The sequence below is a fragment of the Octopus bimaculoides genome, chromosome 14, assembly GCF_046866305.1.
Source record: "Octopus bimaculoides isolate indiv1 chromosome 14, ASM4686630v1, whole genome shotgun sequence".
Lineage (NCBI taxonomy): Eukaryota > Metazoa > Mollusca > Cephalopoda > Octopoda > Octopodidae > Octopus > Octopus bimaculoides.
The window spans coordinates 25,551,993-25,566,205 of record NC_142941.1 but is presented as its reverse complement, the minus strand read 5'-3'; the positions used below and the strand labels follow the sequence as shown (position 1 = coordinate 25,566,205).

Here is a 14,213-nt window from a genome sequence, read left to right as displayed (position 1 = left end):
TCTCTAAACTGGTGAAAATGGGTACCAAGGTGCGTTTGTCTGAAGTTCTGTCCTCCCTGACGGGTACCACAATGATCTGCGGTTACTGAGCAGCTGATCCTGCTTCCAGTGTGACTCCAGCCCATGTGCATTCACACATCATACTTTTAGAGTTGCCGTGATGGGAGGAAAGAAAGAAAGGACAAAGGCTCACCTACCTTGGCGATTATACTGTATGAGAAAAGCAGCATTCGTCTCCATGTCTACTTGTGGTTCCTTGGGAAAATTTTTTAAAAGCCTTCTCTCCATACTTTGTATGTTTTTAGGGGGAGCCTAACCATTTGTAAATATTTTGCCTTGGGTTAAAAGCTTTCCCTTCATATCTATGTCTCCCTTTGTGCTATGAAAGATATTAGTTCTTGATTTTTTTCCCTGACTAGTTGGGCATTAGTTCCTTTTGTATTTTTGAGAGAATTTGTGTTGTTGTTGAGTTTGTCTGTTGGCGATCTTCTTGTGTGTTTGTGTGCTTTTTTTTAGTTGCTGACAGTGGAGGTGTTAGTGTGTATGTTGTTCCTATTAGATTGGGAGAGTTTGGAGTGGCTTTCTCGTTTGTATTAGCGCCATGTATATGTGCTTTCATTTTTCTTGTTTTTTTTTTTTGTTTCTTTAATCTTCCAGGCTCCTCCTTCTCACTGCAAAGTGAAGTTACCGAGTTGAAAAGTTTTTACTTGGACGGGGGTAATAGTATGTTTTTGTGTATGTATGTTTATTTTTGTGCATGTATCTGTGTGAGAGGAAGGGAGGGAGTTGTGTTGGGTTGAAATTTTCTTCCACTAGTGACTTTGGTTGCTGAAAGTGTTGCTGCAGATGAAGTAGATGTTCTTGCTACTGTTGCTGGTGACTGCTATTACAGATGTTACTGTTGCAAATAGAATTGCTACCCATGTTGTTGTTTACATGGAAATGAACCTGTTGTGTAGTCCCAAACTAGTTCTCCTGCCTCATTCTCTTAACAGCCAGGAAAGTATCACTTCTATCGAGCACTGTACATGCGATGATCTAAAGGTCTAAATCTGATGAGACCCCTCGGTATAGTTACCTTTATCGACCTTCTCCCCAAATAAATAAGAAAGAGAACGAAATCCTCATTGTGGTGGTCCTTTTATCTTCTGGGAAGGTGATAGTTTTAGTTTTTTGGGATACCATCAATGGAGAGTATTATGCCAACTTGCTGAAGCAGTTATGAAAGGTTATCCAGATTAAATGCCCAGGAAAACAGATAAAAGGGATCTTGTTTTATCAGGACACAACAGATATGATGCCATCAATCCTGCGATACCGGTTCGCTGTCAAATGTCACTTGACAGGGAACCGGTATCGCAGGATTGATGGCATCATATCTGCTGCTGATAACTTTTTTTACCAACAGGACAAAACCTTCTTCACTAAATGGATCCAAGTACAGCAACACCGATGGAAGAAGAGAGTGGATCGCAAGGGGTACTATGTTGAAAAATAAACCTCATTTGGTGTACACACAGCACGCATATATGTAGCTAAGTAGATATAAAACATATTTGATATATATTTAATTTGCCTTATATAAACAAGATTATAACAAACGTATGCCTTTGCGTGTGCGCGTGTCTTTGTGAAAAATTATGCAACACATTATACTCGTTAGTCAGTTAAACTGTCACTGACCATCTAGTCATCCTTAAGGATGACTGATGACATGCGTAATGGATTTGTTTAAAGTGAAGAAGAGTTGCATACCATCGGCCTCACTCTCTCGTGGCAAGACTAGGTTAAGACGACTGGAGATGGAGACGGATTCAGTGGATGATCAAGATGTCTTACTTGCCTCCTCTTGGTCTCTGCACACCACGATGCGTTACTGGAATCACCCCCACCCCCGTTGACCCATGAGTGTTTCTTCCATAGAGTCTGCCGGATTACGTCTTCACGTGCATTGGTGAACAATCCCTAATCTGCTAATTAACCTATAGTTGGGACCCTGACAAGTCCGAGTCAGAGAAGACGTGGGAACAATAGTGACTAAGAGGTAATTCCACATTCCTCAAAACCTCGGAAGTCTCGAATCAGGGCCTCACTACGGATGCAGATTAAAGTCATATCCAGGACATATAAATGAGTATAACACATTATAAGTCAGGCAACATACATAAATTTGTATATAAAAGTATTTCTAACCTTGTTCTAAGACAATTTTGCAGTTACAGCTACTTAGAAAGGTGTGGGATCAACAAATGAAGAATTGTTATTTCTACTCTTCTCATCAACTTTGGCGCTGTAAGAAACATGGATATTCTTTTATTGAAAATGTTTGTATATCAATCATTACCTAGAATGCGTTATCTTGTAGATTTAGTGACTAATGTACAACATAGGCAGAGAGAACGTGTGTGAGTGTTATTGCATTGAAGTTGATGAAAGCCAATAGGGTGGGGATTATAAACTTCCAGGTTTTAAACTCAAATATTGTCAAGAGGTGGAGATGTTATAATACCAACATTGTCATAGAGTAAGGGTATACTCTCTTGTCGAGAATTATAGTGTATTTGCGCGCGCACGAACACACACACACACACACACACACACACACACACACACACACACACACACACACACACACACACACAAACACACATATATATATATATATGCATAAGAGTAAAAAAGCAAAGATATCATTGATATTTTAACTGTTTCCTCAATTAAAATATAAATATACAAGGATATATTATCCTTAAATAATTAATATATAAAAATACATAATTAATTATTTGAATGAGATGAGTAAACTGTTTCACCGCGAAATAAAAATAAAATATGAAATTTGAAACATAGTTGCTGTGTTAAATATGATCAAGGCAGGATGAAGAAAAGACTGCGCAAAAATACAGATAAATATGCAATCGTTGATTTCCATATATAGCTATTGTTTTGTTTTTCTTTTTTCGGTATAGCATAATCTCTTGGCAGCCTGTAACTAGATTTGCAAAGGAGGGCCAGTTTTCGTTCCCATCGCAATCCCAGGTTTTTTCGAAAACATTTGTTATTGAACATAAAGTAATTATTTTCTAGAACAAAATTTAGTCCTATCATAAATGCGATTGTGGAGTTCATCTGTGGACCGTGGAATCCAACCAGAATTTAATGGCTTCAATTCCTTAGTCGTGATGATGTTTAAATATAGATTCACAACACCAGAAGATGTTTTCGTCGACTATTTTTGTTGAATGTTCTACAAGAAAAACATAAATCTAGGCCTTCATCAAAACTGATATTGTCACTTAAAAGGAGTAAAGTAAGGAGATGTAGTTTTCAGCTACACTCTTCTGTATTGTAATCGCCGCTGTACTTTCCAACACTGAAGATGAATATCTATCTGAATTCATCTGCCGACGATGTAAACTCTCTTCAAAAAAGGATGGAATGATAGCTGCGAATCATAGAATCAGATCTGGTTGGGCAGCCAAAATTGTATTTACTTGGAAACGAATCCCATACCACACAAAATCAACTATCTACAACACTTATGTTCTTCCAGTAGTTTTATATCGACTAGAATGTGTCAACTGGATTTTTGTTGAAACTGGAAGTCTTTCAGAATCATGTAGTGCGAATTATTACTAACACTAAGCTCTCAGACCATGTCAGAATTAAAGAACTAAGATAAATAACCAAATTATCAAAAAAAAAAAAAGAGAGAATGGTTTGTGGGACCAGCAAGATGTTTGGAAGGCATGATTAATGTAAAGTAACAGAGATGGTAACTGAGAGAGAGAGAGAGAGAGAGAGAGAGAGAGAGAGAGAGAGAGAGAGAGAGAGAGAGAGAGAGAGAGAGAGAGAAAACATGGCTGCATGGACAGGTCTTGAAATAGTTCCGCTGAATGCTCCTGCTAAAGATCGATACTATAGAGGTAACTATCTCATGTTGGTGCAGTTTCTGCCACAAGCGGAGTTAACGGGAAATGATGATGTAATATATATATATATATATATATATATATATATATATATATATATATATACCTCACTCAGAGATTTAATATAGCATATATATTTATATATATATGTATATATATGTGTGTACACACACACACACACACACACACACACACACACAATACTATATTAAATCTCAGAGCGATATCTATATCTATATAGCTGAGTTTGTGAGTGTGCATGTGTTGCATCTATAGAAATCCACATTTTCCACTTTTTCGTAAAAAATTTTACATCAATGGAATTTTCTCGATGTAAACTTTCCAGTGCAGTAATTAGATTTTTAAAATTCCGTTTACTTTGTGTGATTTAAGGGAGATTTGGCTGTTGTTTCTAGCAACTTTTATATTTCTTCCGTTCTACCTGGAACGGCGTTCTTATACACGCGTTCAACATATAATATAGAGAGTAAGATTAAAAGAGGGAGAGAGAGAGAAAGTGATACATACAAAGTCATAGATTAAACTTACCTCTCAGTATTCTTTACCTATTTTTCATAACATTGTTACGTAAAAACACACACAACCACACATACTTGATCTGTGACAACAACATACACATTGCTCTCGTTCTCTATTCATTCCCCCGCCTCTTCCTCTCTCGCTCTCTCAAACGCGTACACGTGCAAGTAAACACAATCATTCACAAAAATATAACTCATGTTCGTCAATGTGGCATAACTACAGAGTTGTACCCGCCGACTTTGGAAGGTCATAACTTTCAGAAAAATGAATATCCTTTTTATGAAATTTTCTATGCATATATTATTTATTATGTAGATTCCGAATATACAAAAATTTTTGGTGAAAATATTTTGGGAGGCGGGTGGGGGACAATTTTCGGAAATTTCACTTAAATTCCTCATAACTTCCAGGAAAATGAATATTTTTTCGTGAAATTTTCTACAAATATACCTTGATGTATGTACATTTCGAGCATGTAGGAATTTTGAAGGAAACAACTGCCGGTTATTTTTGAGAAGTGTTCCCCACTCGGTGGTGTTTCGGAGCAAGTCGTCCATAATTGTTTCATTTTTCTCTATTATGTGCGTATGTGCATCCATAGATTTCTAATGAAGTAATAGGCAGTGAAGAGAAACCGTCATAAGAAAACTTTTAACTACCTCTATTCCTTTCTCCTCCTCTCTCTACCTCTTCCTCTCTCGCTCTCTAAAACGCATACACGTGCAAGTATACAATCATTCAGTAAAATATAACTCATGTTCGTCAATGTTTTGTAAATATACCACGATTTTCACTAGGGTGTTAGGGTTAGGGTTTTAGGGTCAGGGTTAGGGTTTAGGGTTAGGGCTTAGCGTTAGGGTTACGGTTAGGGTTAGGATTAGTGTTACGGTTACAGTTTTAGGGACAGGGTTAGGGTTTTTTCCCTATTAATTTCATCGTCTTTTGAATTATGAACCTATTTATATCATAAGGGTTTTTTCGTTGTAAGGCTTTTTTTTAGTTGATTTTCAGCTAGCAAGACTTATCGTAGATGGCGTAATAAGTCACACACGGACAAGGTCAGGTTATACTGCTAGTATATATATATATATATATAGAGAGAGAGAGAGAAAGTGTGTGTGTGTGTGTGTGTGTGTGTGTGTGCGTGCGTGCGTGCGTGCGTGTGTGTGTATTTGTGTGCGCGTGTATATATATATATATATATATATATATACATGTATACACATACACCCACATACTGGAAATATGTACGTATATGCATTTATGTACGTGTATATATATATATATATATATATATATATATATATATATATATATATATGTATGAATGTATGTATATATGCATGTGTTTGTGTATGCGTGTATGTATGTGTGCGTGCGCGCGCGTATCAATAAATGTGTATTTATATGCCTATGTCTTAATTCATGAGCTCATACCCCAAGGGTTTTCCCCTCACGAGTTGCTCATATTTGGAATCAGAGTAACTACGTTACTGTTTCTGTACTACTTTTGTCCACCGACCAGCGAATCAAATTCGGATCACGCTCAAACACCTTTAGACGAGAAAAATGCGGACTAAATTTATGATAATGGAAGTAAAAGTAGAGGGCAAACGAGGTGGATGTAAACTGGATAGTTATATTTAACCTATCCAGAAACAGGATATCAAGCAGTGCCATTAATAAACATATTTGAAATTCTTTTGTCTTTTATATATGTCTCGGCTGCAAAACGTTCTTCATGTTTGTTTGGGATACAGCGACTCTGAACACCAATTTTGTTGTAAATCAGTTCCTTTTCATCTTGAAGAAATCTAGAGAGCTGTCAGTTTCTTTATGTCAGTGACTGTCAGTGACTGTCAATTTCTCCATGTCAAGTTCAGTATTATTCGTGTTGTTATTCCTTTTTTTGTGTGAAATAACTATTTCATCGCATTGTTGCAATCTCTTCAGTGACACATCTCTACTTCCATTTCTTCTGAACATATGTTCCAGCGTTGGGATTTGTCCGAGATCTGTCCGAGATGAGTATGTGTTTGTCTGTATGTGTGTGTTTATACGTAAGTGTGTGCATACGTATGTGTGTGTGTGTTTTAAAAACTGACTTTTTTGATATGTCATTTTTGATATACATAAGATAGCAGTTTTAATTTTCTCTTTGTTTTCTTCACAAACGCACACGTTCATCCATATGACGTTTCTCTCAAATTAAACCGTCTTCTTTGTTTGATAAATGTTGAATAAATTTGTCTATCTGTGCGTGAATATGAGTATGCGTATGCGTGCGCGTGTGTCCATGTGTGTATCGAAGCGTGTGTCTGTGTGTGAACGTGTGTGTACGTGTGTGTACGAGCGTGTGTACGAGCGTGTGTACGAGCGTGTGTCTGTGTTTGCGTGTCCATGTATGTGTGAGCACGTGTCGGTATCTCAGTGTGTCTTTATGTGTGTGTGTGTGTTCGTGTGTGCTCGTATGTATGTGAATTCCTGTGTGTTTGTGTGTACGTGTGTACTTCTGTATGTATGTTTCCGTGAGTGTACGTATGTGTGTGTATCTGTGTGGGCGTGATGGCATGACTATGTCCTTGTTTGTCTTTGCATGTGTGTGTATGTGTGTGTGTATGTGTGTGTGTATGTGTGTATGTGTATGTGTGTGTGTCCATGGGTCTTTGTAAGGCATTTGCCTATTGACAGTATTTACTATTCAAAACTGGTCGTGTTTCGTTTATGAAGACTGGCTCTCGTATCTGTCGAAGCGATGCGTCGTCCGGGTGTTTAGACAGGATTTCTATGCTAATTAGGTTCAGCACACCACGATGTTGTTCTTTGGCATGCTGGTAGAGTATCGAGGTTTGTCTTTGATCCCTGTATTCCCTCCAATGCTCATTTATACGCACGGCCAAACTTCTCGCCGTTTCGCAAACTTCTGACCATATGCAGTCTTCCAATTTTTACAATAAATTAATCTTCACAGTGAAAATTTAATCAAGTGAAAGTTTAACTAAGGCTCCAGAACAGACAACAGACGAGTTTTCTGACTGGATGACTGGGCTCAAATCTTTGGTGGAGAATCAGGAAGCTAGCATGGAAGGTGATGTTGATAACAGGAAAAGCAAATATAAATAGTGTGGATCAAAATCTTAGAAAATAGATAAGTAAAAAGAAAAGATATGGTATTATACAGTACTTAGAATAATTGTAGCTTTTATAAATATAAGAGATTTGGCATTTAAAAGTGGGGTGTCTCACCAAATAAACACTTTGAAAGATTTTTAGCATTTTCCCGGCGAAAATAAGTCATCCATGACTTATTACAAGTTTTGTGTGAACATAGCTTTTCCATGAAAATATCTGTAGTCAGTCATGCGATAATAGATCTGACATGACGGGTAAGAGAAAGAGCTACGAGCACTCTTTAAAAACATTATCTGGTATGCAGATTATGTTCTACGTACAGATCATCCACTCAGCCTTGTTGAAAAAAACCCCAAAAAACAATGTCTATAGTACCTGAATTTGCTGAAGAATTTTTAACACTCAAAGCAATCTAGATTTTTTTCTGAAGGGCTTATGTATAACTAGATGATCAGCGTATAACAAAGTGCAATTAAAAAAAAAATAGATACACAGGTATTTTACAAACTCTCATATTTCAGAAGGATCCGAGGAGAAACCGGAATGTAAACGAGATGCAAAGGATTTACAAAACAGATTGGTAAAGATGGGATTTGCTATTTTAATATTTGTTTCGGAAGACGTGCTGCCACTGTATTTGAGGGTTCTTCTAGCCGCTTTACTTTTGTTTGTTAAAGAATTCCGAGAAAATAGTTGACTACTAGAACATGATGCCGACTTTTTTTTTTATAGAAGGCAACATATACAAATATTTCAAAAATCTATGGAAGACCAGATTTATATATTGAACTGGCTTGTCAGAGCACGAGTAAACCTTGTGGTGAAGAACAAAAACACACTCTTGGTGGTGAACTATCGATGCATTGCTTGCCTTAACATTATGTACATATTGCATACGAGATGCCTGAACTAATTCTTCCTAGACCAACCAAACGACAAAGTAACTGATGAGCAGGCAAGTAGAAAGGAGTGCAGAACTGAACCGAACAATTTTTTATAACTTAAGCTGTGTTGTCTAGGGATTAATTTCCACTCTCCACTCGTGGCTACTGTAGTTACTACAGCTGACAAAAGTATCTATTGTTTTAGTTGATGCAATCGAAAGACTCACGAAGATGTGATCAACAATCCTCACATTTGCAATTGAAAGTGAAACGACTTGCTGATGTTATAAACACTTCAACGGAAATGTTTCAATGCAACAATCTGTATTTGTTTATTTTGGCCCTAAATCCACTACCATTTCTTTAATAAAAAGTCTAATGCTTTACAACAGCTAGAGACACTAATATTCATAATTTCCTTGTGGAGGATCTGAAAACCTGTCTCCGAAATATAGACAGCACTACAAAACAGTTGGATTTAATCAAAACATTTTTTTGCTGATGAAGTTTGACCAAAAGAAATGTTCACATTTAACAAGTAAACGTAGAAAAATTATTTTCCGAAGCCAAAATCATTGTATCAGTAGTCTTTCTATCTGTCCACATAACAAGTGCTACCGATACCAAGGTATTGATAAAAAATATATCATACTAAGGTACTCTGAACAAAGATAGAGTAAGCCAAGAATATAACGCCAGATTAACAGAGATATGTCAGTCAGAACCTTCTTACAAATGACAACATTTCACGATGCGTTTGAAGTGCGCCGTGTTAATGCCAACATTTGGGGTGGTCGACTGGTCTACAGAGAAAGTTCACTCCATTCACATTAAAACGCGCATTAACTGCAAACATTGATAGAAACAGTGATACTGACAAACTCAGAAGACAGAGAAAAAAGAGGATTAAAATCTGTACAGACAGCCTTTGAGTATTCTTTATCACTCAGACAGCGCCTACTAAACAAGGGAAGCACAAATAGATACATACTCGAAGTGCTCAAAAATGTAGTAAATAACATCACACGGGTGTTATTTACTCCTGCAGATGTGAATATCTCTTCTAAAATCAGCGACGAGAATCTTTATGGACAAGTGCTTTGAAATCTACAACCTCTCTGCTTTGATTATAAATTCACATTTATACCAATAACCATTGATACACTTGTTAGTAAATATCTAAGTAACAATGTAGAAAAACTAGGATTTTCAAGCAAAGAAATCGGCTAACACGCACTTTATAGATACAATCTACAAATGGAAAAATTCAAAACTTTCCTAAATCCAATATGTAACAATTGTCGTTAACCAAATTTCAGCTTTCTTCTCCAAAAATTCTAATACATAAAAAAAGTGAAGAAATTTGCATGCATGCATGCGTCCATCCATCCATCCATCCATCCATCCATCCGCCCGCCCGCACGCGATTCTACCAGAGAATTAGCTTAAGGGTACAAATAGAAATACTATGGCATTGTGTCTGAAAAGGATTTGCCATTTGGAGTACAATCCAGTTGGTGGGATTCCATACAATTTCTTTTTACCCAATTTCAGATTTTACTTACAGGTTCGAGATGATAGAAAATGACTCTTGCATAAGATGCTACACCGTGGGAGGCAACCTAGGACATTATAGTCGTAAAGGGAACTTTTGTAACCATTTGGTTAATACACACACACTCATGCACACATACCCACGCACAAGCACACTAACACATACACGCAGAGACAAGTATTTGCGCATGTATCGATTCTTTCTCTCTCTATGTGTGTGTGTGTATGTGAGTGAGTGAGTGAGTGAGTAAGTGAGTGAGAGAGAGAGAGAGAGAGAGAGGGAGAGGGAGAGGGAGAGAGAGAGAGAGAGAGAGAGAGAGAGAGAGAGAGTAAAACACGATCTATTAATTCCGAACATAAGGTTCATAATGGAGTAGGAATTAACATTATCCATGTCATGAGACAAAAAGTTTTCTAAAACTAAAATTACACCTTTGCTAATGAAGATTATTTATAACTAATTCTTGTTAAAAATGCATAGGAGATTATTGCGAAAATTTAATTTAAAATCTTGCCTTACTCTTGTATCAACCATTAACCATCAACCATCAGCTGTTAGTTAATCATCAACTACCAACCGTCATCCATCAACCAACAACCAGCAACTAGCATCTAGCAAGATAAATTTCGTTTTGAAAAACAATCCATCTATTGGCAAAGTCACAAGACAGAACCAAACGTCGGTAAACAAAACATAACTCCTACCCCACCTTGGTATTTGTCAGTATCATGAAAGGAATATTTAGAAATAACTTTAACTTCATTAATATACGGAAGTCTATGTTAACCTCATTGCTATACAATAACTGAGGGAGAATGTTAGATTCCTCTTTCACGTGCAACGGGGTTCTCTTCAAAACAGTGTTTATATCTGCATTTAGTGGCATCAATCGGATGATGAGAGACAATTATGTACGACACGTCCCAAAACAATGCCTGTCTACAGGTGGCAAACGTGCTCAAGATCTGAAGATTTGATACCTGTTACTTCTGACAACTAGGCGCAGGAAGAGTTTTAGTAATGCTTCTTAAGTCTTCTTCCATTACACTGCATCGCCACTCTAAGCCAAGACTTTAGAAAATAACATATGTAGCTGCTATTGAACTCGTAACCAAGAATAGCTGATAGTTAAATCTTTTCTTTTATTTCCTAACTCAAGGGTGTACATGCATCTGTATACAAATGTACAAAGACACAATGGTGTTGTAGAATGTAGTGTGGTGGGGTGGTGTAGCGTAGTGTGGGGTATAAATGAAGGTGGTGTAATGTGGCGGGGGTAGTACAGATGGGGTTGGTGAGAATGCGGGTGATGTAGAGTGGTTGTCTGGTAGAGTAATGTAGTGTTTGTTGGTAGTTTATTGTGGTTTCGTGGTGGTATTGACCGCGCCGAGAACACCAGGTCACGTGTTTTCGACCTTCCCCTGTCTTGTCAATGATGAACACTCGACTGCTAGAGATAGCAGCAATTCATCTTTCCGCCAACGGTGTTTCAGTCTTCATTTGCGTATGTGCGTGTGTATGTGTGCTTGTCTGTTCATATTACCTATGTACGTATCCTTCAGTGTGTCTATCTGTTTACTTTCATATCTATTTGCCTACGTAGATGTGCTTACACACACACACACACACACACACACACACACACACACACACACACACACACACACACATAACAGCCCACTAACTATTCTACCTGTATATAAATATAAGCTGTAGATATGCAGGTATGATTATCTACTGCGTATATTTCGTGTTTAGTACTGGGGATGTTTCATTTATGAGGACGTACTCCTGTATTTGTCTGAGGGTTGGGCCCTTCGGGTGCTTGGATAAAATGCAAACATATACACACACATACATATATACATACATCCATATATGTGTCTGTATTTCTCCCCCACCCCAACATCGCTTGACAACCGATGCTGGTGTGTTTACGTTCTCGTAACTTCACGGTTCGGTCAAAGAGACAGATAGAATAAGTACTAGGCTTACAAAGAATAAGTCCTGGAATAGATTTGCTCGACTAAAGTCGGTACTCCAGCATGACCGCAGTCAAATGACTGAAACAAGTAAAAGAGTAAAAGAATAAGAACATATATACGTATAATAAATGCAATATATATATATACGGCCATATCACGTTGAAAGTACTAGTTAGTGCTTAGATGGGTGACCGCTTGGGAAACCTAGGTGCTGTAAGCATTTTCCTTTTCATAGGCGTGGGAGTGGCTGTGTGGTAAGTAGCTTGCTTACCAACCACATGGTTCCGGGTTCAGTCCCACTGCGTGGCACCTTAGGCAAGTGTCTTCTACTATAGTCTTGTGAGTGGATTTGGTAGACGGAAACTGAAAGAAGCCCGTCGTATATATGTATGCATACATACACACACACACACACACACACACACACACACACACACACACACACACACACACACACACACACACATATATATATATATATATATATGTATGTATGTGTATGTGTCTGTGTTTGTCCCCCCAACATCGCTTGATGTCCGGGTGTGACTTATTACGCCATCTACGATAAGTCTTGCTAGGTGAAAATCAACTAAAAAAGAAAGCCTTACAACGAAAAAACCCTTATGACGTAAATATGTTCAGAATTCAAAAGACGATGAAATTAATAGGGAAAGTCTGAAGGCTGTTTTGCGTAACATTATTAAGTGTACGAAAATTTCATCCGTCTAATTGGCTATACAAATGCTTGTGCAAAACAACTTTTTGCACTGCCTTGATTATACATAGCAGGGTAATTCCTTTTCGCAGGAGCTAGGACGGCAATTTCTGATGAAGCAATTGCTGGCGATCTGTTGCTACACAGTTCTGCCAAAATTCTATCAGATTGGGCAGTAGATGTTGATGCACCATTTTGCATTATGTTCAAAGTAGCTTCTGGAATATGGTGAATTGCTGCAGTCTGTTGCTGTCTTTTAAACCGGTTGCTTTCTTTCTCCAGCAAGCTCTCTTCTTTGGAGGCATAATCTATGCACATATTAAACAGAACAACAGAAGTTATAACAGATGGCAGGGTCGGTAGTTTTCACATTTCGGTAATTTTTCAGATTAACACCCGCACCCTTACATAACCCTAACCCTAAAACCCTAACCCTGACCCTAAAACCGTAACCGTAACACTAACCCTAATGGTAACCCTAACCGTAACCCTAAAACCCTAACCCTGTCCCAAAAACCGTAACCCTAACACCCTAGTGAAAATAGTGCGGGTGTTAATCTGAAAAATTACCCACATTTATAATGAAGTTCACTGATTTGCAATGTGTTGTCCATAAGCTCCGTAGTTTGTATATTTACAAAACATTGACGAACATAAGTTATATTGTTGTGAATGCTTGTGTGTACGTGCGCGTGTATGCGTTTGAGAAAGCGAGAGAGAAGAGGGAGAGAGGAAAAGAGAGAGAGAGAGAGGGAGAGAGAAGAGGGAGTGAGGAAAAGAGAGAGAGAGAGAGGGAGAGAAAGAAATAGAGAACGGGAGCAATGAAGAGAGAGAAAGAGAGGAAGGGAGAACGGAAGACAGTTATAAAATAGCAATGGGTGCGCATGTTTATATAAGAAACACACAGAAACTAAATCTTATATCTATAATGTTGATGTGTGTGTGTTTATGTGTATGTTGTTTTCACAGATCACGTATGTGTGGTTGTGTGTGTTTTTACGTTTCTATGTTATGAAAAATATGTTAGAGGTAGAGGGATAGAAGAAAGCTATTAAATGGGAGAGAGGAAGAAGAACAAAGTAAGAGTGAAAAGTAAGAAAGAAAGAAAAGTCTCTCTCTCTCTCTCTCTCTCTCTCTCTCTCTCTCCCTCTTTTACTCTTACTCTGTATATTATATGTTGAACGCGTGGTCGATGTGTAAGAACGCTGGTACAGGTAGAAGGGAAGAAATATAAAAGTTGCTAGAAACAACAGCCAAATCTCCCTTGAATCACACAAAGTAAACGGAATTTAAAAATCTAATTACTGCACTGGAAAGTTCACATCGAGAAAATTCCATTGATGTAAAAATTTTTACGAAAAAGTGGAAAATGTGGATTTCTATAAACTTTTAAAAAAGGCTTCACACAGATACACAACTTCAGCATTATATATTAAGATGGGCAACACACACACACACACACACACA

At 37.6% G+C, this 14,213-nt stretch overlaps 1 protein-coding gene across 16 annotated transcripts in view; it reads right to left on the bottom strand.

Annotated features, from left to right (window-relative positions):
* LOC106883611 (uncharacterized) overlaps positions 1–14,213 on the bottom strand; it is a 187,491-nt gene that overhangs the window by 146,561 nt on the left and 26,717 nt on the right. Inside the window, exon 1 of one of the 16 annotated variants that reach the window (XR_016244256.1) lies at positions 10,566–10,713. The exons of 10 other annotated variants lie outside the window; for them this stretch is intronic. Coding sequence is in view for 1 of the 6 variants with exons in the window: in XM_089362560.1 (XP_089218686.1) it covers positions 198–288 (91 nt within the window). In the remaining 5 variants the exon portion in view is untranslated. Of the gene's footprint in view, positions 1–197; positions 2,809–10,565; positions 10,714–14,213 lie in introns of those variants that run through there. 5 more of the 16 variants (XR_016244255.1, XM_052972781.2, XM_052972780.2 and 2 more) reach the window with 5 other exon arrangements.